Below are 27,977 nucleotides of genomic sequence, written 5' to 3' on the forward strand. Positions count from 1 at the left end.
AGCTTTTGTCAAGTCAATGATGAGGACAAAGCCTATGTCCGATTCTTACCAACATTATTATGATGATGATTATTATTGTAGCAAATTCTTTAAATTGCTTTAGTTTTGTCCCATGGAAAGATATTTAAAAAGGAGACATGAGAGTGGTGTAGTTCCTTCCCTGAGATACTATACTGCTTCTCAAACAAAAATTACACACTAGCCCTAGGCAAAGATCACATTGTTCATATAAGGTCTAGGACTAATAATTCACAAAAGTAGGCACTCAATTAATTAGAGGGAGAAGAGATACCGTGAAATAAATGTACTCAAAGTAGGAAAGAACTACACCAAAATTAAAAAGGGATGTGAATTAACGGATGCTGCTGACAGCGGCAAGTAACAATATCAAAGAAACTGAATTCAATGTCAATTGTACATTAAGTTCCATGTTTGTTGGAATCCAAATCTATCCAAACTGAGCCAAAATATAAACAGAATACATTGGTTTGCATCCCATATTTCTGGAGATGAACTCAAAGGTCTAACACATCAACACCCACATTAGGCTATTTTATTCAAATTATGCCTATGAATTCAAATTTGAGTTACAGTTCAAAATAAACCATTGACTAATTTCAAAAATGTTTGCAAACGTACTCGCTTTTAGCTAATCATAACAATAAAATTCCTTCTTAGACAGTCATGCATAATCTTAGTTATTCAAATAAAAAACTAAGGAGAGGCATTATCATTTTGACCAACCAACTGCCTGTTAGTTGAGACATTGAATGACCTTCTCCTCTATCATACAGTAAAGAGAAATATGTGAAAGGTCAGAGACGAAGACATTGCAGGCTTGAATACTGATGTTCTTGCAGCCTCTCAAGTCCACAAGTGTTAGGGAGGGGAAGCGTTTCAAGTAGGGCATGCATCCATCACTGAGCTGATGACAACCTGTTTTTGCACACAGACAGAAGCCATTATTAATTGTTTCAGCAATTTTCTAGGTTATTATCTTAGCCATAGATAGCATAATAAAAAAACAAGTATTTGATCAACAGGAGGAGTGAACACTTTGGTTTAGTGCACACTGAAGTTTCATTACTTAAAGTGAGAAAATTCTACCTGTGACATTTGCAGGTATATTAATGCTAGTAAAAAGACAAACAAACAAAAATCTTTCTATACAAGGATCACGAAAACATTAATTATTTCACGAATTCCATTTCAAAAGTGAAACTTCTCTAAGGTTAAGGGACACTTCGAGCCATTTCAAATTCAAACAGTTTTCCATGCACTTTTTGAATAAAAACCAACCAACAAACAAAAAGAAAATGCATAATTCCAGCCAACCACATAAAAAGCACACAAAGAACTCTCAGACACATTTTTGCCAATGTGATCAACCTCCAATATCTCCCACACCAACCTTTGGAAAAAGCTCCATCCCACCTTGGCAAAATACTTAAGGTATGTGCTGACCAACTTGCACAGTCTTCACAGACATTTTCAATCTGTCACTAGAACAAGCCCCCGTCTCAGCCTGCCTCAACTCGGCCACCATCATCCCAGTAATTAAGAAGTAATTCGCAAACAACCTGGGTGACTCCCACCTCTCGCACCAAAAAATTGTGAAGTTGTCACACCATTAATAATTTAAAAAACTTTTACAAGAATTAAACCGAGCGAATCTAAAACCTATATGATATGTGATATGCTCGATCTTAATACTACACCCCTCCAGGTTGCTGCTCCTGGAGCAGGTGATGGTAAAGAATATGAAAGCTTCCTTGACCCTTTTGATGGTTGTATGGCTATGCTTACGGTTCTCACTGGTCTCCGCTGATGTCATGGGTAAACCTCAACTATGAGACACGGAATGTGGAAAAAAACTGAAAATCACATTGTTTGATTTAAAAAAAAAATAGTGGTGGAAAATATTTTAGTAAGTATTTGGTCAATACCAAAAGTTAATCTCAATACTTTATGCACCCTTTGTGGGCAATAATGGAGGCCAGACGTTTTCTGTAACTCCTCACAAGCTTTTCACACACTTGCTGGTATTTTGGCCCATTGCTCCATGCAGATCTCCTCTAGAACAGTGATGTTTTGGGGCTGTCGTTGGGCAACACGGACTTTCAACTCCCTCTAGAGATTTTCTATGGGGTTGAGATATGGAGACTAGCTAAGACACTACAGGACATTCAAATGTTTCTTACAAATACACTCCTTTGTTGCCCTGTCTGTGCGTTTGGGATCATTGTCATGCTGAAAGACCCATCCGCATCTCATCTTCAATGTCCTTGCTGATGGAAGGAGAATTTCACTCAAAATCTCTCGATACATGAACCCAAAGTATGACGTTTAAACCCCTATGCTTCACAGCGGGTGTTGGGGTTATTCTGGATGCTATTATATCTGTGCGCGAAAATCATTATATGTATGTACGGAATATTAATCATTATATGTATGTACGGAATATTAATCATTATATGCATAGATGAAATATTAATCATTATATGTATATATTAATGTGCTTGCAACAAAGACAAATGCTTACTTTAACAAAGCTCCAAGGTCACTCTCCACGGCAGCTGGCTCCGAGCACTGTTGATGTTTTGATTTGGATAAACCTCGACCCTTTACCCAGTTGCAAGTTCACAATGAATATTCGGGGAAGGACTCTTAAATCGTTTTTACTTGGATTCCGAAGAATATGGCTATCGAAGCAACCCTTGAGGATACTCGCAAATTGTTTTAAAATAGTGTTGCTCGGTTCACCTAATATGGAATTGTTTTGCCCGAATGGAGGCTTGTTTGTTTATGAGTTCCTATCTTAATTGTTGTTTTGAATAACAATTTACTTATAACAACATTCATTTAGAATAACAAAGACATTTATTCACGGCCAAACAAGGAAAGGAGTTGTACCAGTAGATACTGTAATTTACACCAGAATAGAACACAGTGGGTACTATAATGACAGGAGTAATAACAGTAGATACTTTAATTTACACTAGAATAGAACACATTGAGATTCATCAGAATTAGGGTTTTCAGCAAATCATTTTGAATATATATTTCCTAAAATATTGGGAAATTATTTAAAATTAATATATATTTCTGTGTATCCTTAACTCCAAAGAGTTATCAATTAAACAACTACTACAAGTTCAAATATGGTGCTGCTGCTTAATAAAAATATTACTTAATACTCTTTCCATGACAAGAGTATTCAGAAATATTTTGTATATTGATAATGTGCTAAAATCACATTTACTGATTAAATACAGATACTGGCGCTCTTTGGAAGTTTAAAATGAGTCCAGGGTAGTGATTTCCCTGGTAAAAGACAGCCATGGACGTCAATGGCGAAAAACCCAAAATGCATTAAAATGACTTTAAATCCAGTCAAAAACAGCATTAAATGAATAAATACAAATACTGTTGATAAAATACCTGCAAGAATGACTTCTTTGAGGTTGTTGCGAGTGCTTGTCCCCCCTGCTGCCAGCAAAGCTATGGAAGAATCCTTAATGTTCTTGCAGTGAGATAAGTCCAGTTTCTCCAAGTGCGGCATATGATGCTGCATAAGTCTTAAAGTGGATTCATTTATATCTAGACCAGACAGGTACAGGGCCACTATGTTTTTTAGTCTGCAACGAGATGACTGTGAAGCTGGAAACGAGAGTGCAACATTGTTAACTTTATCAAAGTGTAAAAGTGAAAAATGTTTAAAAGCACGCATTTAGCTTCATCTCACCATGTTGAGTGACAAGTTCTTTAAATTGGGTATCATTAATGCCGTCACACCAACGCAAATCCAGAAGGCGAAGATAGGGAAGAGTAGGAGAGACCAATGCTGACAAACATGACCAAGACAGACCAGCCACCCTTAATTCTCGAAGACCTTCAAGTAAGAGAGAAAAATATGAAAAAGAAACGGAAAAAAAAAATCTTTATATTGCCATTAATTCTTGTGGTTGTTCAACATAGCATGGATAACACAGACAGTAGCCCCCATTAGGGAAAATGGGTGGTGCCATTATTTTCCAAACTACAGAGGCTATCTACACTGAAGCAAAAGTTATCCGCTATCAAAAAAATATGATAGAGGAGCCATAATTTGGTTTCTTTCCAGGCCAAGATACATTGGAAACATCTCAAGATGACAAATGGTGCATTGGAGTTGGAAAAAGATTCAATCAATTTTTCAATGTTGATGATATGAAGAATTCACCTCTGCTGCTTGTGGAAGTAGTAAGTCAGAGAAATTCATACAGCAGTGGACTACAACATTTGCTCGGGTTGTTCCCAACTCAGTGTAAACGCAGCCAGGGTAATAAATAACTCAATCTCTGGATTTATCAGCCAAATATTCATTCGCACAGTCATTATCATTATGTGGCTGGCTCAGAGACTGAAAGGCCAGGTTACTTACCGTATTTTCACGACTATCGGGCGGACATAAAAGTCTTAAATTTTCTCCAAAATAGACAGGTCGCCTTATAATCCAGTGCGCTTTATGTATGTATTCTACTATTTTCCCGTAGACAAAGTACTGCGCAGTGACTGATGGGTTATGTAGTAGTTCTTTTGTCAATACACAATGGATTGTGGCATGTATACATCAACATCAACACAGCATGACGAAGCATGGAAAGCACCGTTGGAAAAGTTACGCTAGCTACCAGCTAGTTACTATTTGCGAATGGATTGTGGCCTATATACATCAACACAGCATGACGAAGCATGGAAAGCACCGTTGGGAAAGTTACGATAGGTACTATTTGCGAATGGATTGTGGCCTATATACATCGACATTAACACAGCTTTACGAAGGGTGGCAGGCAGCGCCGGGCTGGTTACGCTAGCAACTATTTGCGAATGGATTGTGGCCGCCTCGACGAATGTATTAAACTCAGCATTTTCGATGGACAATTGTTCAATTCGGACACAGAAAAAGAGGACTTTGATGGATTTGTGGGTGATGATGATGATGCGAGGAAATTGTAAAATGGCTAAAATAAAGTACAACCGAACTCAGTTTTGCTTCCGTTGCCTTTTTAAAAACATGTTTTTAGCGTGTAAGTGTAGCGTGCATTTCTTGCATGTAGCACCAAATTTGTTTGTTTGCCGTTGTAGTATATTGATACTATTAGTTCAAAGTTATCCCAACCGTCAACCAGGGTGTATTGACAAAAGGACTACATATCCCAGCTGTCACTGCACACCGGAAATAGCGTCTGTGGCTGTTTTCGTAGCATAGCCAGCGCTATAACGGTTCGTATTCATCAATAAATGATACATATATGCCATGCCTGGCTGCATCTAAAAGAACGGTGCGTCCTTTGTGTGTGTGTAAAATACAAAAATAGCACTTGTTGTTGACACTGCGGCTAAAAGTACGATGCACCGAATAGTCGTGAAAATACGGTACATCCATTTTGATCATCATCTCGAATGTTTTTTTTGGGCATGTAAAATGTCTGCCCAACTTCAGAGGGATATGCTTCATCTTTGGTCTGGGAAGTTCTCAAAGATTTCCCAGTGAAGGTGGGGCTCAGATTACTTCTACCGTGACTCAAACCTGTACAAAAATAGTAATATTCAAACATATTTGTTCAAACCTGGAAGCCTAGTGAGAAGACAGTTAAGCTGTCTCTTGGCCAGGGGTGTCCAAGAGAGGTCCAAAGACGTGGGCTGATGTTTTATGATACCCGTTAAGGCCTGGTTACCAAGCGGGTTGAATCGACTCATGTCCAGATGTCTCCAAAGATGCTTATCAAAGCTCCTGTATCAAATAAGATGGATAACTTGGAATTTTTGCAGTTAGGTTTACATGAGGTAAAATGTGCATCTAGTACATACCACTTATACCAGGCTTTACAGACAGTCATGCATTTCAGCAGCTCAACTCGGTTTAGGTATCTGAAAACAGACACCCACACTTCCTTTTCTCCTCCTCCACTCCCATTCACATCTTGAAAAGATGATAGGGACAGCAAGGATGGAGATGACAGTGTAGCAAAAGAAGAAGTAGAGGGTTCCTTTTCCTCTGAGGTTACAGCCTGATCTATAATGCCTCGGATGTCACACTTGCCACGACTTGGCCTGCAAATAACAATTTGAAGAGTGTGGTTAATATATCTAATTATATCATATTTCTATCATCATATGGCTGAACGATATTGGAAAAACGGACATTACAATTTTTGGGATGTTTGCACTAATATTGCAACATATATTAAGATATTTCACAAGATGACTTAAATAGCTCTATTTGGGAAGACATTTCTTATCAAGAGCTGTTGCCATTCTCAACTCGAGTTCTGCACCTAGGACCCAAAATTAGAATTAAGTTTAGTGTAAGGTTAGATTAAATATGATTTTGAGTGTCTGCATCGTAATCCAAGTTCATTTAAATATGTTTATGTTATGTTACGAGCTCGTTGCTGTGCAAAAAGTCCCCCCCCCCCTTCTCCACTCTCCACAAAATCCAAATTTTAGTACTGATAAACCATTAGTTATTTGTTAATTTGTAAATCAACTTCTCAACCATACGCAATAGCTCGGGCTTCTTCCCAATCAGGGAGGTGAGATTCCATGTCGCAAGAGTTAGCTTTTCCAGCCGAGGATCAGGATTCCCAGATCACAAAGGTTTCAAACCAATCACACCCTATATACAACCCACCCAGGTATGTAGGAATCCGCCTAATCTGTCAAAACTGCTTCACCTATGCATTTACACAACAGCTCACGATGGTACTGCCCTCACCGGCCAAATTTAGTTGTATGGTAGGATGCCTTTCCACGTCATTTACAGTCGTGACGGGAAGACTGGGTGAGACATGATGGTCCTGGCTGCACTGACCCAATTTAGTTGTAAGGTAGGACCTATTTCCACGTCATTTACAAACGTCACAGAGTTTCCAGGTGCACACACACCCACACACAACCATCCATAAATGAACTCGCTACTTTTATCTTTTATCGTTGTGATGTGATTGAGGATCACTGCTGTAGAACATTGTAGAATGAATTTCTAACCCATCTACGAATAATTTCTGTATCACCATATCGTGAGATCATTTTTATTCTGAGCCAAGTATCGCAAATCTTATCACATGTTGAAATAAATATATGTTGAACAATTAAAAATACAAATTAAAATAGATACAGTGGAAACTCGGTTATCGCGGTTAAAGGGGACAGAGACCACCCGCGAAAACTGAAAATCCGCGAAGTAGCGGCGCACCTTCAAAAATGCTTAAAAAAACGTATAAACGTGCACAAAAGCACCACCAAGCTATATGCTGTTCATTCAGGTGTTTTATTCTACATCAGAATGCAGGCGCTATGTTGATGCATACAAACCCGCGAAGCTCTGAACCCGCAAAGGTGGAACCGCGAACTAGCGAGGTCCCACTGTATTAAAAAAAGAGCATTTTAATGAAACATTTAATGTTTTTAAATTGCATATTTATCTATTAATTGCACTTCTTATCTTCCAAGTTGTGCTCAATAAACTAAAATGTGAAACACCAACCTTACAGTGCAATATGGGATTTGGCCATCCTGTGTGGTGTTGCTGCTCTTGAACCGCAAAGGTTTGGAAAAAGTGTTGTTCCGGTTGAAGCTTGAGCTAACACATGCATTTATTGGGGGAGTCCTAAGACCCATGGCAGCTTCCATTTTTGGAACAATAAAAACTATGAAGGAAAAAAAAACATTAGTTTTGAATAAATTCAAAAAGCGTAGAAAAGGTTTCATGAGAGAAAAAGTAACAGATGTTATATGAAATATAACACTTTAACAAGGTGTTCATGTGTTTTCCTTTAGTAATTTTATTTGTCCAACTCTTTTAGATGACATTCCAAATTAATTACAATACCACACATCCAACAAAATGAACTTCAACCCCCCACCCCACCAGCCGAACGAGAAGGGCAGAGGCAACAGTAGGGAGCCCGCCCGGAAAGACGGTAGGAGGAGAATGCTGGCCCAGTCCCATTGAGATCGAACCATGCACAACACACACAATGTACTTACCAGATTGTTTATCTGTGGTCTTGGTGGGACGTTGAAGAGTCACAGTCAGATAGGAACCGGAAAGTATGTCATCACTAAGATCAGACATCAGGAGTACTGGAGGTTCTTCATCAGAATCCCAGGGTCCTTCCTGGTCTTCTTCATATTCTAGGTACATGTCCTCTCCTTCTGGGTCAAATTCTTCTTTTTCACACTCATCTTCCTCATCATCGGTTCTAGGCCTACGACTACTTTCATCAAGATATTGATCTTGGTCTCTCATTACACTTTCGCCATCTTCGTCGATTTCATCCCCATCACCAGAATCCTCTGTAGAAGCACATCTTTGCTGCATCCTTGAACCACCCCTTAATCTCACTCCTCTCCTACCAGATCTGATCTTGAGGAAAGAGACAGTACTGGTTACAGGACCTTCCTTGCTACTTCTTTGAGTTGATCCTCCTTTGAGTGGTCCTCTTCTGTTGGTACGAAATCCTCTCTTCGAGGAATGGCATCCTCCTCGTTGCGTCCTTAGCCTTTTTCGCTGTGTGTCTGCAGAGACAATTAAAATGAAAAAAGTTGCCCAGTTGATATTGAAAAGTAAAAACAATACAGTCATGAAAAAATGTGGGCACTCCTGATCATTTACAAGATTTTCCTTTATAAATAATTGGTTGTTTGGGTCAGCAATTTCCATTATTTGAAAAGTGAAATCACATTTATAGGATTTAGAGAAAGTGTGCAATTATTAGTAAATCAAAAGTAAGCAGCTGCATGAATTTGGGCACTTAGAAAATGACAAGAATATTTATTAGAACCTCTTTTTGAAGAAATAACAGCCTCTAAACCCATGGTTCTTAACCTTGTTGGAGCTACCGAACGCCACCAGTTTCATATGCGCATTCATCGAACCCCATAAGTTCCACATGCACATTCATCTTGTCTAGAACCAAAAGACAAATGTCGCGTTATTAAAAAAAATCTCTTTTGAAAACTGATTGTTTAACAAATAAAATATTGCGTTTACACACTTAGAGAAGGAGAAGAAATACAATCGCGTCAATTAGGATCCGAGTCGTTTCTGACCATCATAAAAAATTCAACTCTCTACATTGCACGATTTGGATGCAGTCGCGAAAGAATCTTAACATTCACACACTCACACACCCATTAAATCATTTTAAGGATTATAGATTAATGTATTATTGTTATTAGCACAGATTTTGTTCAATAGCTCCCAAGCCATTTGACAGATTGACGCAAAATTTACAGAAGATAGGTAATTGCCTCATGTTTAACGAACACTTTTTAGTTTTTCAACAACCCACTCGATTTATTAATTATTAATTTCTTGCTGTTTTTAGCACATAATATCTTAAATAATTCCAAAGCAATTCGACATATTTGCACAAAATTTACAGAAAAGATCGGTATTTAGCTTCTGTTTAGGGAACACTTTTTGGTTTTTCAATAAGACATTCCATTTATTAATTATTAATTTATCATTGTTATTAGCACCTAATATCTTCAATAACTCCCAAGCCAATTGACAGATTGACACCATACTGACAGAAAAGATAGGTCATCACATTATTATTAAATTACCTTTTGGTTTTTCAATAATACATTCCATTTATTAAATATTATTTTTTATTAGCACCTAATATCTTCAAGATAGGTAATTACCTTCTGTTTAATGAACACCTTTTAGTTTTTCAATAACACACCACTTATTTATCATTAATTTATGATTGTTATTAGCACCTAATATCTCCAATAGCTCCCAAGCAATTTCATGTATTGCTCCAATTTTACAGAAAAGATAGGTATTTGCCTTCTGTTTAAGGACCATTTAATAATTATTAATTTATTAATCTTATCAGCACCTATTTTGTTCAATAGCTTCCAAGCTGATGGACGTATTGACACCAAATGTACAGATAGGTAATTACCTAGTATCACCCTTTACTTTTTCAATAACATGTTCCATTTATTAATTTATTATTATGATTATTATTATTAATAACAGCTAATATCTTCAATAGCTCAAGAGAGCAGAAGGCTAACATATTTCAGATCAGGCATAGTCATCGATAATACTTGAAAAGGCTCAAAGCTTGAGTTTACACACTTACAGAAGGTAACGAAAGTCAATCACTCGTCAGTTAGGATTCAACAGCCGTTTCTGGCCACCATAAAAAAAATTAAACTCTGTACGATGCACAGTTTGGATCCAACAGCCATTTCTGGCCACCGGAATGTCAACTCTATACGATGCAGGGGTTTGGACAAACAGCGAGAGAATCTGAACATATGTACATGCACACACGCGCACACGCATGCACACACGCACCCGTGAATCACGCTTTATAAGGATTATAGATTAAAAAAAAAAAATTCAAGATGTTAGTTTAGAACAGGAGTATGGAACCTATGGCTCGGGAGCCACATGAGGTTCTTTTGATGAGTGCATCTAGCTCTTTGCTAACCTGTGAGCTAAAATATGGAAACCGCTAGTGACAGAACTGAGTAACTACATCTAGAACTGCTATAATCTTCATTTTTTTGCTGTAGACTCTTCTGGAATGCATCCTCATTAATTGACAACAGCATGAGAATCTTTAAAAAAAATATTCATTTTTTTCCAATTTAAAAGTGGTGAAATTTCAAAAAATATTGAAAAGGCACGCAGTTACATGTATGTATTTTGACTTTTAAATTTGTAGTATGACTCACAAGAAATAAAATTGGAAAATATGAATTGTGCGAACGTGCATGTCATTTTGTTGGTAGAGGAAAATACACGGTTAAGTGAGCGTAGACTATGGCAGAAAGATGAGAAAGGTTTGTGCATGAAGTGTTGCTTGTCGCACCAGTTTCATTGCTTATGATATTAATCTCAGGTGTGCACAATCTAGAGCAGTGTTTCCCAACCACTGTGCCGGGGCACACTGGTGTGCCGTGAGCAATGGTCAGGTGTGCCGTGGGAAATTGCAAGAAGTCATACAATGTGATATTGAGAGAGAAAAATTCATATGAATATAAGGAGATTAAAATGGAACTATTACAAGGTTCAAATCAAAATATGATGGACGTTAAATTGTAGATTATACTATTATTAGATTCAAGTTGTCAAACAGTAATTTTTTGCTCTTTCTCTTAGTCGAAACGGAAGTTGTCTGGTTTTTAGGGCATCAACTTTTGCCGGCGTGAAGTCTGTGTGAGCACATTTTTTGGGTAATATTAGGAGATTTAAGTAATATTTGGAGAAAAATCATAAAATGATGCGATCAATAACTTTACTTGGTTATTTGCATCACTCAAACCGGAAGTTGTTCAGGGTCCACAGGCCAAATTTTCGTGACATTAGGTCATTGTGAAAAATTAGATTTTGGAATAATTTTGGATGCGATTTCTGCTGATAAAACTTCGATGAGAATAACTATTATAAATATAGGCGACAAAGATTTTCAGATGGTGTCCCTTGAGATTTTTTTCAATGCAAAAAGTGTGCCACGGCTCAAAAAAGGTTGGGATACACTGATCTAGAGTACAGGTTTCAAACTGATTCCAGAAAGGACCACGTGGATGAAGGCTTTCCTCCCCACTGAAACTGAGCAGAAAGTTATGCCACTGAAAAGGTCTGCAGGAAGAAGCAGCACCTGAATGCAATCAACTGATTATAGTTGTAAGAGAACAGATTGGGAAAAGGTGTCATCTTGGTGTATTGGAACGAAAACCTGCACCCACTTAGCCCTTTTTGGAATCAGGTTGACACGTTTAAGCTTGAACATTGTGTGTAAAACTGCTAAGGGTGATCGTTCAATGTCGCAATGTCTAGGATTTGTGAGTTAAGTAGAGATTTGAGGGAGGACTAAGCGTGTGACGCATGGTCATTTGATTGCCTAACTTTAAAATTGGTTATTGAGGCGCTAGATTGACAAGGACGGATGGGAATAATTGTTATAATAGTTTTGACAGTGATATGTTTGTTATTTTGATGCATTGTACCCGTTAACAATGTATTACTGAAAACTTTCGGGGAACAGATGACTGCATTCGCTGTCAATAAGGTGGCAGAGGAACAGTTAGCACAATTAGAGATTGAACAGCCTGACCTCTTCCTGAATTTAGATGATTTGAGGACGACGACAGCAGCTCTCAGGCCCGTACTAACAGATGAAAATTGGTGTTTGCAACCAGTCAGCATCATGGTTGCTTTGTAGATCAAGTGAGCAGTTAATGTAAGGCACACAGTTAATCATTTGACTTTGCAAAGCACCCTGTTAGTCATACCATAGTTAAAAATTTAGGTGAACATTGATTATAGTTTAACCAACACACGTTTAATTGATGACAAAATTAAGTCCAATGTTAGTGTTTGTGCATTATCAAACATTACAAGTCACAGATAAGTTTATTCATGATTGTAATAGCCCACATTTAGCAGGAGATATAGGTATACTGTAGGAAGGAGCATTCATGCGGGACGAGCCATCCCAGAGGAGCATTCCTGTAGGATAAACTATCCCAGAGGGGCAATCCTGTGGGACACGCCATCCCAGAGGAACAATGCTACAGGACAAGCCATCCCAGAGGAACATTGCTGCAGGACGAGACATTTCTGGGGGCATCGTACGAGCATCAGGGAGCGACAAGAGGTGATGACAGTTTAGAGGCTAGCAATGGATAAGGAGTGAAACGGGCACTCTTCATCTACATCGGATGCTCTAAAGTCGCCAACTTGTTTCAGCGATAAAGTCCGCAATCACAAAGAATCCCTCGAGATGACATCGTCCTGATAACCGGTGGGTGGTTGAAGAAAGGGACTGAAGATGGCTGAATACCGTTCAGACATGGGCACAATAATCCTCTGGCATAATGATCATTGCTATCATGAACAACCGATTGAACATCAAAATCCCACAAGAACTTGACTTGAAAAATCTAATTGATGAAGGGACAAGCTGATATAATATGATACACTTGATATAAACGTGATGTGAACTTTTGAGAGTATTGAAATTTGTCCCGCTTGTGCAGGGAACAAGGAGACCGACACCCATGCACAGTGGGTGTTCAATCAGGCTACCATGCATGTTTTTTGGAATGTGGGAGAAAACCAGGGTACCCGGAGGAAACCCACGCCTGGGGGAACATGCAAACTCTACAAAGGTGGACCGACCTGGACTTGAACCCAGGACCCCAGCGCTGTGAGGTTGAGGCACTAACCACTCGCTCCATCGCCTCCCCTCTGTTTGAATATTTCAAATGATAAATCTTGCTAATCAATTGTGTTTGTAGTTGAAACTACAAAAGGAGATTCAAGCAAGTTGTCCGACATGAATAACATGTTTTTGTGGTTTTTGTCACGTATACTGGGGAGGTACTAAGTATTAGTAGAAAATGCATTGCACAACTTCTCGGAAAGTTCGTTTGCTGTATCAGCGAGTTTAGTAATTTTAACTGATTTGACCCAAAATGTCAAGTCATCATTTGATAACGGCTGTGAAAGCTCTATAAAATTATGTTGTCATTACGGCAACCACAGCAGAGCAGTTGGAAACAATGTGCAGGTGGTGGTGATTGGGGGTATTTAGCTATCTAATAGGTGGAAAGGCAGTGGGGTGCGGGGAAATATCCCCAGTAGTGGAGTAGGAAGCAGAATCATGACAGCATGCTTCTGGATTTTATGCTAATCACATGGACTCGAACAGAGTACCTGTTCGTATATGATGCACACAAAGATGATTGGCTTCAAAATAAAATCATCCCCATTAGTGGAGTTGGAAGCAGAATCATGACAGCATGCTTCTCGACTTTATGCTAATCACATGGACTCGGACAGAGTACGTTCGTCGTATATGATGCACACAAAGACGATTAGTTTCAAAATAAAATCATCCCCTGTAGTGGAGTAGGAAGCAGAACCATGACACCATGCTTCTCAACTTCATGCTAATCCCATGGACTCGGACAGAGTACCTGTTCATATATGATACACATAAAGACGATTTGCTTCAAGATAAAATCACTGTAGTTTTAATCCATGTACTACCCCAACATTTTAAAGGAAGGTATAATTTCTTGCTTCCAAGCAAATTCCCATGGGCCAGTTAAAGCCAAGGTTTTTTAATTTTAAAATACTGTATTTTTTTTTGTTTTTGAAATTTCAAGAAACTTCGCGGGCCTGTAAAACCACGGTCGCGGGCCAGAAAATGCTCAGGTCTAGTGGGGAGTTTTTCCACAAGATCCTCAGTGTCACAACTGCCAAATAAATTAAGTTTTTCACTTTGTGAATGTCGTACAACAAACCTTCATCCTCCTCATCATCACTGGAGTCATTCCCATCGCGACTATGTCTCTTGTGTCGAAATATCTTAGCCATGCGGGAATCCAGCAGGGAGGAACATTTCCGCTTCTGAAATTGGGTAAAAACAAATGAAGACCTATACATTTATATGCTATGATGACTCAAAATGGAAACATAAAAAAAGGAGTGTGAAAAACTAAAATAATGCAAACTTACATAATGTCATATCTTTAACAATAATTGAGCTCAGACCAATTGAATGGTAGCGTAATAATGTGAAAGGAAGGTAATTGGGGAATTGATGGTTGTTGGAATTTTAGCAAGTAACAATGTGCGAGACAGTTGGACCCTCCTGGCAGCCATTTTGTCAGTCTGTGTTTTAGAAGTGGTGCCAGTTTGACAGCCGAAAACGTCCTGCTTGCTGAAAGTTAAAATGATTGTGCTTACACAGGATACCAGTTTTTATTTTTATGGTTTTGAATTTCCCTTTCTAAAATGTTTACAGTGGTACTTCTACTTATGAATGCTTCATATAAATTATGAAAGTTAAGAAAAGGTTTAATGGGAAACCATTGGTTCCAAGATACGAAAAAAACATCTAAAATACAGTGTTCCCTCAGTCATCGCGGTTAATGGGGACCGGGACCACCCGCGATAAGTGAATTTCCGCGAAGTAGGGAATCCTTTTTAAAAATATTTAATTTGAATTTAATTCAATTTTTTTACCCCCCTGTATACAGTACACCATATAGAATACGGGTAGAGAGAGTGAAATTCATGTTATAACACAAAAAAAAACAGGAAAATATGTTGTCTCAATGAAGTATTTGTATTTTTTTCCCCAAAAAATCAGCGAAGCTCTGAGTCCGCGGTAGCTGAGCCGCGAAGTAGCGAGGGTACACTGTACAAGAAAAAAACAAGTTCACTTAAATAAATAAATAAAATACTTAATTTTGATTCCTAATGGGGATGTCCCAACACCTTGATGGCCTCCCATTCACTTGAATAAAGCTAAAACGTATTTGTATTTCTTCATATGGCCTACTAATGCCTTAAATAATAATCTATCTTCTTTTTTGGGCATTTTTTACAGCATTTCTATCTTTTTTAATTACATTTTAATATTTCCTATACATTTTAATATTTCTTATACATTTTAATATTTCTTATACATTTTAATATTTCTTGTTATACATTTTAATATTTCTTGTTACACATTTTAATATTTCTTGTTACACATTTTAAGATTTCTTGTTACACATTTTAATATTTCTTATTATACATTTTAATATTTCTCATTATACATTTTAATATTTCTCATTGTACATTTTAATATTTCTCATTATACATTTTAATATTTCTTATTATACATTTTAATATTTGTTTGTACATTCCTTTTTACTTTACTTTGTTTTAATGTTTATACAACGTTCTTTGTTATCTTAGCCCGGCTTCTTTCTGCTACTTCTTTTTTGGAACAATTCAGCCAAGCCCACGCTGTCTTAGACATGGGACTGGCAGTGAACAATACACAGCAGAGGAGCGCCACCTCAATGTCGGAGGAAATCCAGAAATGGACAAAAGTGCCGGGAGAAGAAGCAACGCTTCAGACCAACCATTCCATCTTTTATTATGGGGAAAGTGAGATCCTACCCTATAATATGGAAGAGCTGTCAGCGCTTACCAGGCCGAAAACGGAGTCGAGGAGTTGTACTCTGCTACTGTTGATTCTTCAGCTCTAGACTACTGAGGGACTGTGTGGATAAGCTTGGAGGAGTGATTTTCAACCTCGGTCACAGTCTGCAGAAGTTCCCCATCTTGCGGAAGACCTCCTGCGTGTGGTTCCAGTTTTTTCCAACTCTATAATCTCTTTTCTTGTGCCTGTATCCGTTTTTGCTACTGCAACCAAGATGGCACAGCTCAAGTGGCAGCCAGTAGCGGTAGCTTAGTCCGCTCTTGCTCGTTTTAATATTTTGCTGTTTTTCTGTCTTTTTTTATTGCATTTTAGTATTTCTTAATGATTTCCCATATTCTTTGCTTTGCTTTGTACTTTGTGCTTTGTTGTTCTGCAGTCTTTGCGCCTGTATTGTCTAACTTGTAACTATGTGTAACTATGCCTTTCCTGTATCTGAATTCTCACCCTCTTGCTACAGTGACAATGAAATTTCCCGAATATGGGATGAACAAAGTGATCCAATCCAATCCAACAAAAGGAAGTTATCGGTAGGGAAGGGAGGGAATTCTCCAGGGCGAGTTGACGAGCGTTTTGAAAAATAACTATCCAAAGACAATTGCCTTTGACTTTCAATAATGTTTCTATAAAACAAGAGACAAACATCGTCAAAGTGGGCGATTGCACGACTCGTGAACAATTTCTGGATGTTTTTGTTTTCTACAAAGACACAAATTTCGTGAAATTTCTCGAGCATTGATTTTTGCTGTCGGAATGCTGGCTGCTTCCTCCTTGTCCGCCTTCTTAAATTCCCCCCGTATTGCCAAGTGTTGCATTTTGTTTGGTTCCTTCAGCTTCTCCATTGAGTTAGTTTTTGTGTTCTTCGACTAATGTCCTCCTCGCCGACCCCTTCCTTTTATTTGCACTGGTAATTTTCTTTGTTAGGCATGATGATAAAAATGGAAGAAGCTGCTTTATCCAAACTTAACAAAAAAACAACGTCAGAACTCTGTGATGATGAATCGCCGTCAAAAGTACATAAAATAATCTTGAAACATAGATATTGGTTGTTGTGAGACAACCAATAAAAGACCAGTATAGTGTAACGAGATTGTAAAGTAAGAACAATGCATATGCGTCAATTTCCAAATAAAATAATAGGTATGGTAAATGTACTGATGTTTGGGGGAATTTCGTAACTTGGATTATTGTAGTCATTCATTTGCATATAAAAAACTTTTATAATCTGAAAATTTCGGGAGAGGTTTGACTGTATTTTATATTGTATCAGTGTTAGTCCTTCATTGCTATCCCATGAACAGATATCATAAAAAAATGCAAGAATGAGAGTGGTGTAATCTCTTTTGAGAGATACTGTAGACTCAAAATGAAATATGTGCATATAACTTTTTTTATCGGATGGTTACCTCGGAGTCAGAGATTCCTTGGACACATTTTGGACATTCCCAACAGCTTGGAAGATCTTGGTTGATAATTCCTTCACCCAGAACCTAAAATGAATGTAAAAGAAATAAGATACCTGATTTGTGTCTCAGCATTCAAAATATGAAGACTGCAAAAAAGTTGATTCTAAAAAAGGAAAAAATGAATTTAAATAAGATTTACTTACAAGAAATAAAAAAATCTGCCAATTGAACAAGACATTTTTTGGTATGGCTTCTTAAAATAATCCATCCATTCAGGATGGAAAAAATATTAACATGAGTCATATATATCTAGTTTTGATCTTAATATATGCCAATAACAAAGCAGTAATGCTTTAAATTAGTAGAACTGGCTTAATATGAGCGACATAACAAGCCTGTAAGACTATCTTTGAGATTTGCAGACCTATTATTAGACTCATAAAAGAAATACCATGTTAATACTAGAGAATCACTAATATTGGTTTTCAAGAGCCATACTGATTATCAGTAGTTAGGAGGCCAATAGCTGATATTTGGAGCAAAAATACTGTAAAATAGTAATAATGCAAGCTTGTAAGGAACATAATGTCACGGCCGTCGTGAGTTTTCAGTTATATTTATGAGCGATAAAGATACTTTTTTTAACACATAAGTTTAATTCATGTATGACTTTATTATGGGTAAACTGAAAATGGGACCAATCAGCTAGGTCTGAAATATATATACAGCAAAGCTAATATTTGGTTACATGTATCTTGGCCATTTTTACTTCTATTACGAGCTTTTGGTATCCATCCACAAGCTTCTGGCAAGTTCCTGGTTGACTCTTTTACCACTCCTCTTGACAGAATTTGTGTATTTCAGTCTAACTTGTTTGCTTTGTGACATGGACTTGTTTCTCCAGCATTGTCCACATGTTCACATTGGGCTTTAAGTCAAGACTTTGGGAAGGTGTTACGGCTGGCAGCCTGGACACACACTATGTAGGAGGTGTGTGCTTTCTTTTCTTTACAGGTATCTGCAGCGGTGGCTCCACCCCTGTGACAGAGCCCTGCCCAGGCCAACACAGCTGTAATTAATTCCCCAATCATCCCTCCTGCCCTTATTTAAAGCCTTTTCAGTTGTCAGTTCGCCCTTGCCCTTGCCTTTGCCCTTACCATTGATGCCTTGCTGAGTTGCAGGCTTGTGAGTATGTTACTCCCTGTTATATTTTGTATGTGTTGTTAATGATTTTGGGTTGCATAGGGGGACTTGAGATAAGTTTAGACACCATGGGTATACATATAGTTTGTGCATTTAGACACAGTTATTCCCCTGTCTAGATTATATTACATCAGTTTAACAGTGGCATCCTTCGGTCTTATTTCCTGTATTTTGTGGGTGTTCATTTGAACACCTGTCTGGGAGGGGGTTTTACCGTGTTTATTTGAGGGTGCCACTTTAATATCTCGTGCTTCCCCTATGTTATCCCGTAGTCTGTTTTATTGACTTTATTGTAATTAAAAATAACTGAAGGCTACTTGCAATTAGTGTCCGAACTCATCTTTGACCGAACCTGTCTGTTGTGATAGTTGCGACTCCCTGGTATATCATACCCCAGGGGGAGTCGTAACAGAAGGCCATTCTAAAACCTTAATTCTCGCCCGAGTACGTTACCACTTTTTATGTATGGTTGGGGTCATTGTCCTGTTGGAACACCAAACTGTGCCCAAGACCCAACCTTTGGGCTGATGACTCTAGGTTTTCTTGAATAATTTTAAGATAATCCTCCTACTTTATTGTCCCATTAACTCCATGAAAAGTGCCAGTTTCATTGGCAGAAAAACTGACCCACAGGATACTCACACGCACGCATGCACACACACATACATACAAACAAACAATGAGACATACACAAGTAGTACAGGTCTAGGCAGCATTGTGATCACAATGTTGTTCATCCAGCATCCAGGCTTTGAGATGATTGGTGTTACGGCTGTCAGCCTGAACACACACTATGTAGTAGGCTGTGTGGTTTCTTTTCATTTACAGGTACATGGAGCTGTGGCTCCACCCCTGTGACAAAGCCCTTCCCAGGCCAACACAGTCGTGACTACTTCCCCATCATCGCTCTCCAATAAAGATTCACTTCCTGTCCTTATTTAAAACCCTTTTTATTTGTCAGTTCCTCCCTTGTCTTGATCTCTTGATTCTTCCTTGATTCTGGCTTGATTTCTTGACCCTTGCTTGATTCTTGACTTTGAATCCCTTGGCTGCCTGTGATTGAAAATGCTGAGGCAGTGGAGTCCTTTCTTTAGTGCTAGTAAAGTTTGATTGCCCCAGCTTCACCTGGTAATGTGAGTACGGTACTCTTTGTTATATTTAGTATTTATGTTGGCAAAGTTAATGATTTTGGGTTGCATAGGGGGACTTGAGATAAGTTTAGACTCCCCGGGGTATACATATAGTTTGTTGAATTTAGACACGTAGTTATTCCCCTGTCTCGACTTTGATTACATCAGTTCTGATAGTGGCCTTATTTCTGTATTTTGTGGGCGTTTATTTGAACACCTGTCTGGGAGGGTGTTTTTTACATGTTTATTTGAGGTTCCACTTTTAATATATTTTGCTCTCCCCTATGTTATCCCGTAGTCCAGGTTTTGGGTGGACTTTGTTGTAAATATAAAATCACTGAAGGCTACTTGCATTGTTTGTCTGACTCCTCCTTGACCGAGACCCTTCTGCTGTGGTAGTTGCGACTCCATGGTATATCATACCCCAGGGGGAGTCGTAACAATTGGCAAAGATGTTCAGAGACGGGAGTTCACATATGATAATTGGTATTAGGTTCCATGTATGTGAAGCACGAGCAGAGAGGTGCTTTGGTTTAATGCACTCTTTCTGAAGGGAACTACACAGTCACCTCTTGAGCCAACCCTTCCTTGTTGATCTGTTGGAATTTTATTTTTCAAGTTCTTGCAGTGAGGAGCTTTGTGGTGGAAATTTTTGTAAACTAAGATGCATCAGCATATTTAATAGTTTTGTTCAAGTTCAGGCATTTGTGGGGTTTTTATAATATCCGAGAGTGATTGTTACGTTTTTGGTTTTATATCCAATACTTTCAGAGCTTGCTAATATAGTTTTAATATATTGTTATAATCATTTGTTTCAGATGCATTTAATTATTTAATATATACAAATTTAATTTGGTGTTAAATAAATCTCTCGCTCTCCTCTCTCTCTCTCTCTCTCTCTCTCTCTCTCTCTCTCCTCTTCTCTCATCTCTCTCTCCTCTCTCATCTCTCTCTCTCTCTCTCTCTCTCTCTCTCTCTCTCTCTCTCTCTCTCTCTCTCTCTCTCTCCTCTCTCTCTCTCTCTCATCTCTCTCTCTCTCTCTCTCTCTCGTCACTCCTCTCTCTCTCTCTCTTCTCTCTCTCTCTCTCTCTCTCTCTCTCTCTCTCTCTCTCTCTCTCTCTCTCTCTCTCTCTCTCTCTCTCTCTCTCTCTCTCTCTCTCTCTCTCGCTCGCTCGCTCTCGATCAAATTTGTAAAAATCAACATCCTGAATTATGGTTTCTTACCCAATGCAATAATAACTAATTGATTATGGATGTCAAAAGTTACAATAAATGATTAAAAACGTTAGATACAACAATTCCTTTTTTTTCTGTCCTCATTTACACGGAACCAGCAGACTAACACCTATTTAAAACCAGTTTGCTCTGATTTCAATTCAATCATAAATGTAGAACATGTATAACACATTAAAACTGCTTTTCGAACTATTCAACGTTTTTTAAACGTTACTGATTGTCATGAAATTCCCAAAACATAAATTTGCAGGGGCACAATGTACAAAAAAATGAAAAACAAATAAATTATACCATAAGGCAAGAAGGGTGGACTATTTGTGCACAGTTGGAACATTCCATCAGATAGAGTTATCTCCGGTTTCATCTTGGTTAGGCTCCTTGCATATTTCACAAAGAGCAGACAGTGGAAGTCCTGGCTGACATCGAGAAAAGAAAATTAAAGTCACAAAAAGACAATTTATTGTATTTTTCTAAACGGTGTGATTCATAAGACTAGCACTTATTCACTGAACATTTTTTGGTTCAATGTCTGATAAGTTCACCTGTCAATTTTGGTTTTTAATTTACTAATTCTAAATAAGTTAGTCAAATCAACAAAATGCCCAAGGTTTTGCACCTGCGTTCATTCAGATTGCTTATCTTCCGCTAGTCTAATAAATCAAGTTTAAGATGAAATGTTAATCTGCCCATCCATGTTTTGATTCATTAAATGAAATTGTGAATGCAAACAGTCAATGATTTATTCCTAGGAATAACAGAGTTTCTCCGGAAATGCACCGCAAACTCCAGCCAACCTCTCTAAACTCCGGAAGTCCCCAAAAATGTTCACTTAATTTTTTTAAAGAAACCATTTCAGAAAAGTACCAAATTTCTAATTTGAGTAAATTCACACCATCACTGCGGCTTCTGCCATCTTGAATTCACTGCATTGTAAATGAGTGCAGCATTGTGAATCATCCGAGTTACAAGTTCTGACAAATGATTTGCTATCAATCATATAGGTAGCTTTTATCGCTTTAACGTTTTTGTTTTCTTTTTTCATTTTTTACAAGGGGAATTAAGTATTATTAAGGCCGTCTAAACCACCAGTCTTTTTGTTTTGAAACAAATCCCATCATTTCTGGGGTTGTTCTCAAGGTAGTACACAGCACTGGTAGGTCTTATCAAAATGCCTGCTCGGGTTCAGTGAAATGGATGGCAATTTTGTTGACACTTCTAATAACAAACCCAGACACTCGCAGAGGTTTATTGGTTCGTATTTGACGAAATATCATATCTTGAAGCCATTTTCAAAGCAACGACATTTGCACATTGCAGAATATGCAAGTGCGACTTCAGTGTGACACGTTGGAATTACCGACTGTAAAACACACGAAGGACCCAAACACAAAGCTTAACTAATTTTCAATATGCTGTTTGTAAGGTAAGACAAAGACTCTTTGCAATTGCTTGTTCATATTGTATGAGTTTTGTAAGTATAACTGGATTGTAGTCATCCTTATGGCTGACATGTCAGCATAAACACCCAACTGTCTGACTGAATAATCAATCTAAGTCTTGTGATTGGGTTGACATGCCAGCACAAATACTCAACTGTCCGAAATTGATAAATTATGTTTTGCCCTGCAAATGACTGAAACATATCTGTCCAAAGTCCGAGTGACAACTGTCAGTTTTGCCTGTATTTGAGACACACTCACTGGTCATTCGACTAGAGTTGCAAGAAAATTGCGCTGAACAGGAATCCACTGTTAGAGCTCTCACTCACCATATTGCAGTTTAATAATCAACCATTTTCATATTAAATTGATCTCACTCTTTTTTAACCTGCTCCTAAAGTTGTGTTTCAGATCTATCACTGTTCTTCAATAGTTTGCAAAAACACTTTCAATCAATATAAAAACATGATAATAATAGTTAGATTTAAATTTTCTTGCGCTTATTTTTTATTTATTTTCATTTTATATGGATTTTCCGTGAATCACATTCACTCTGGAAATACTCCAGAAATGGGACAAGGTACTTCTGAAATGGAGTTGACGGAGGTTGGCAACTCTGCCATGGTTTCAAAGCCTGTTTTCACTGTTATTTTCCATTATAAAAAGAAACAAACTTACTGAAAGACACTGGCGCAGCACGCAGGTTTGCTTGAGCTTTCCAGGTCCTCCAAACTTTTTCATGTCTCGGCAGAAGTTACAATCTCCACATTCAGCTCTCATACATGCTTCACACCGTTTACATCTAAAAAAAAGATAGATATTCATGAACCACCACCCGTACTTGTTACCGTGAATGGAACGGTGCTGGCCTCCGCCTGGAGTATGTCCTTTTTGGGTCGGGCTGGCGCCGTGCTCCCCTGTTGGGAGCCAGTAGCCACACACGCAGTTTGTGCGGACTCGCACAAAATTTCAGTTCGGACCTCATGGAGATGCAGCTTACCTTGGCCAAGAAAAAGCCAGCGAGGTGTTGATAGATGAGAGAAGCAACTCAAGTATGGTATTTTCAAAATAAAATACCGGATACAGGAAGCATATTCAAGTTTTGGGGTGAATGTTTGATTTTGTTTGATATTTCATCATTTGTATTGTTTTTTTTCCTATGTTGTAACAAAAGGTTTCACATTAAAGTTGAATTGGACGTGAATATTTCATATGTAGAAGCATTTGTGAATTAGTAGATCTGCCACTGTATTGGTAGGTATCCTTATATGCAGCGGACAAAAGGGGAAGGTGAATATAGTTGAACACACACCTAAGTATTGAGACAATAGGTAGCACATTTAGTTCCAAATAAAAATGAGGATTCCAGAAAATATGGAGGAAGGCAGAGTTACCAAATCATGTAGTTTCTAAATGATTGTTACTTTACCAAAACAAACATTGAAAACTTAAAATTATTTGTTACATTTTGTCTGTAAGAATAACAAATTAAGTGAGGTACCTTATTTAGTAGACTATAAGTCAGTTGTTGTTTTTTTAGTCAGGAGTGTGACTTCTGTGTGAAATTATTCACACAATATAATATAATTCCACCTCTTATTTTATACTAAAAGGGAAGACGGCCCAAGGACGGTTTTTCTCAGCTGCAGGACTATATTTGCCGCACCAACTGGGAACATTTCGAACACGACAACCTCCAGGGCTACAAGGACACTGTACTTTCCTACATAAAAAACTGCATAGACAACGTCACTGTTAATAAACGGAAACATGTTTTTCCTAACTAAAAACCCTAGATGACCAAGGAGACACAGGCACTCATCAAACGTCGTAACACCACCTTCAGAGCAGGGGACAAGGTACAATACAGCGCTGCCAGAGACGAGCTGAAAAGAGGCATTGAAAAGGCCAAGGCAGAATATACAAAGAAAATTGAGGAGCAATTCACAGAAAATAACCCAAAGAAGATGTGGCAGGGAAAACGGCATAATGCCAATTAAATAACATAATTATGTCTGTTAACGCAGATGCCTCACTAGGGAAGGAACTGAACCGGTTCTTTGCCCGCTTTGAAACTGACAAATCAGACCCAGTCTCAACACCCCCACCACCACCCTGCAGCAATACACTGAAGTTTCAGGAACAGGAAGTGAGACTGGTAATGCAGTCTGTGAACAACCGGAAGGCTGCTGGCCCTGGCAGAGTACCTGGGAAGGTGCTCAAAGCCTGTGATGACCAGCTGGCTGGAGTTTACACAAAAATCTTCAATTGTTTCCTTCAACACTATAATACTGCACATTCTGACTGACAAACTCTCCCACCTTGGACTATCCTCTTCCATTTGCTGCTGCATAAAGAACTTCTTAACCAACCGACCACAAACTGTTAGACTTGGTCCCACCTCTCTTCCCCCATTACACTGAGCACTGGCTCCTCTCAAGGCTGTGTACCGAGTGCTCTTCTGTACTCCCTGTACACATACGACTGTACACCAACTCACCAGTTTAACTCCATCATCAAAGTTGCCGATGACACCACTGTGGTCGGACTCATCTCTGGAGGGGTCTACAGAGATGGGATCAACAAACCTCGTGGTGCTCGGTGAACAATCTCACACGGAACAACACGCAAACTAAATAAATAATCGTGGACTTTCGCAAGCACAGCAGAAATCTGGCCCCACTTCTCATAAATAGAGTATGTGTAGACGGGGTCCAGTCCTTTAAATTCCTGTGGGATCACGTCACGGATAAGCTCTTCTGGTCTACAAACACCACGGCAGTAGTGAAGAAGGCCCGGAAACGACTCCATTTCCTCAGGGTACCCAGGAGGAACAACTTGGACACCAAGCTTCTGGTAACCTTCTATAGAACCACAGTGGAGAGCACCCTGGCGTCCTGCTTCAGAGTGTGGTACGCTGGAAGCATGGCAGCAGACTACAAGGGCCATGCAGAAAGTGATTATCACTGCCCATAAAATCGTCGGCTGCTCTATGCCCTAACTGGAAGACATTGCCAGCCCTCGTTACCTCAGCAGATCCAGGAACATCATCGGGGACCCATACTACCCTGGTCACAATGTGTTCCAGCTGCTGCCCTCTGGCAGACGTTATAGGTCCCACAAAGTACGGACAAATAGGCTTAAGGAGTTTTTTCCCCACATCCATCAGGACTCTAATCTTGCAGTATCACAACACACAAGTTTATATTTTAAGGATCGACCGCAAGACCATCGATGAGCCTTAACTGTTGTGATGTGCTGACATGGTAAATGCTACGGTCAGAGCACGTTTAACCATGGTAAGATGGCGGTGCCCTCAGCAGGCAATAGCAAACACAAGAGTACTCGCGTCTGCCCAGTCAGAGCACGTTTTTGCAAGATACCGTTTATTTTTCCCTTTAATTATATTCATAGACGTCAAAATACATTTTGTTTACCATTTCATCAGTTTATCTTTTCTTTATTTTGAAATAAATGACCGTGTCGGCCACATTTTCTTGCGTCATGACGCCATGGCGCCATTTTGTCATGACGTTATCGTGTCATGACATTGTCAACTTGCAGTTTTATGCCTGTCGTGTTTTTATGCGCATATCAGCTGTACCCTCGATTCTGTCATCAGTTTTGCCCGACAAAAGCGGCTTATATGCGAGTAAATTCGGTATATCATGCACGATTATACAATGGAAGCAGCTAAACATGACATGATCAACCGGAGTGGAGCTCCATGAAAGGAAGGTATCACCTCATGGGGTCTCAATGATGTTAAGAGAGGTGAACAATCACATACGCCGTACCTCATCCCTTATTGGTGGAAAAAAAAGTCCACTGTTGGAGCAATCGTTAGAAAATAGGAAACATGACGGTGGAACTAAAACAAGATATCTCCTAAGAAAGGTGAGGAATTAGCCCAGAATTTGCTTTGAAGGTGACTGTTGATAATGCATAAATGAATGGTTTGATATAATGCATGGCATGAAAGGTTCCTCTGATTAAATAGGCACATGTCAAGGTTCGTCTTGAGTTTGCCAATGATTCTCTACATAATAGAGAGGAGTCATGTGAGATTTTGTAGTCAGATGGGACTAAAATTGATTTTTTTGGTCAGAATTCCACTGAATGTGTTTGGAGGAAAAATAATGAGGAGTACAATCCCAAGAACACCATCCCTCCTGTGATGCATGAGGGTGGTGGCATTTTGCTTTGGGAGTGATATTTGGGAGCGGAACAATGTAATGTGAGATTTTGGAGAATAACGTCCTTCCTTCAGTCAGAATATTGATGATGGGTCATGGCTTGGTCTTCCAACATGACAATGAACTGTCACACAAAGCCAGGAAAACCAAAGAGTGGCTACGTACGAAGCATATCAAGTTTAAATGCAAATATACAAGATTGTAGCCACGGGCGATTTTCGATCTTTAATCCTTTGTGTAGGTTGAAAATAAACGATGAAAAATACTAGACAGACACATACACACAACACGTGCACATGCACACGCGCACACACACAACAGTTTTAAACAGCGTTGTGATTGCAATTTTGTTCATCTAACAGACAGGCTATAAGATGATTGGTAAAGAGGTTCAGAGATGGGAGTTCACGTGTAGTAATTGGTATTTTAATTCAGGTATATGTGGAACAGACTGTTGGAGTTATTTTGGGTACTATTATATATGTGCGCATTCATTATTATATGTGTGTGGAATATTAATCATTATATGTACTTTAATTGTTAACGAAACAAGCTCGAAGGTCACTCTCCACGGCAGCTGGCTCCGAGCTGTTGATTATTTGATATAGAATAAACCTCAGCTCCTCACCCAGTCCCTGGCTTCTCAGATGGATCCAAGGACTGTTGATTGTTTAATTTGGATTAAACCTCGATTTCTCACCCAGGCCCTGACTTCTTTGATGGATCCAAGGACTGTTGATTGTTTGACCCCTCACCCAGTCACAAGTTCACAACGAATATTTGGGGAAGGACTCTTAAATTGTTTTGACTTGGATTCCGAAGAAGAGGGCGATATCGAATCAACCTCCGAAAAGACTTGCAATTGTTTTGATTCCTGAGCGGAATGGATGCTTGCTTGTTTTAATTCTTAAGCAGTTGTTTTTTATTTCTGACCTTAATTGTTTACTCGGGTTACCTCTTATGCAATTGTTTTGAATAGATAACCTTAATTGGTTTGATTCTAATGTCTTAAATGCAGTAGTGGGACGTCAGGGCCTTCAAAGCCTTCTCTGCTGGCCTAAGAAATATCTGAATCATATAATATATTCTGTCCATCAATACTTATTAAAGAATTCCAAATTGTCTGTTAGCTTCCTTTCATAGCTTTTCCCCCTGGTTGCACAGCTTCCACATGTGTGTTTACATATTGAAGCATTTAACCAATCACATTTCAGCCATTATTTGTTGCCAGGGTCAGAAATCTGCCTCAATGCCTTCACAATCAGTTCTGCGGGCTCCGCTGCATTAAACTAGCGTCGATAAGACTGTTTCTTTAACCAATCGGAATTCGATTTGGTGACACCAGGGC

The 27,977-nt window shown here is 38.7% G+C and overlaps 1 protein-coding gene across 1 annotated transcript in view; it reads right to left on the bottom strand.

Annotated features, from left to right (window-relative positions):
- Positions 1–524: 524 nt before the first annotated feature.
- Positions 525–27,977, bottom strand: part of LOC144197627 (lysine-specific demethylase 2A-like) — a 113,929-nt gene continuing 86,476 nt past the window's right edge. The window contains 12 exon segments of the mRNA XM_077718118.1: positions 525–936; positions 3,442–3,660; positions 3,746–3,892; positions 5,613–5,776; positions 5,854–6,096; positions 7,532–7,694; positions 8,035–8,565; positions 14,329–14,434; positions 17,426–17,509; positions 21,286–21,341; positions 21,344–21,410; positions 23,112–23,235. Coding sequence (XP_077574244.1) covers positions 755–936; positions 3,442–3,660; positions 3,746–3,892; positions 5,613–5,776; positions 5,854–6,096; positions 7,532–7,694; positions 8,035–8,565; positions 14,329–14,434; positions 17,426–17,509; positions 21,286–21,341; positions 21,344–21,410; positions 23,112–23,235 — 2,086 coding nt within the window. The 3' untranslated portion in view covers positions 525–754.

Source organism: Stigmatopora nigra, chromosome 6 (genome assembly GCF_051989575.1).
Source record: "Stigmatopora nigra isolate UIUO_SnigA chromosome 6, RoL_Snig_1.1, whole genome shotgun sequence".
Taxonomy (NCBI): domain Eukaryota; kingdom Metazoa; phylum Chordata; class Actinopteri; order Syngnathiformes; family Syngnathidae; genus Stigmatopora; species Stigmatopora nigra.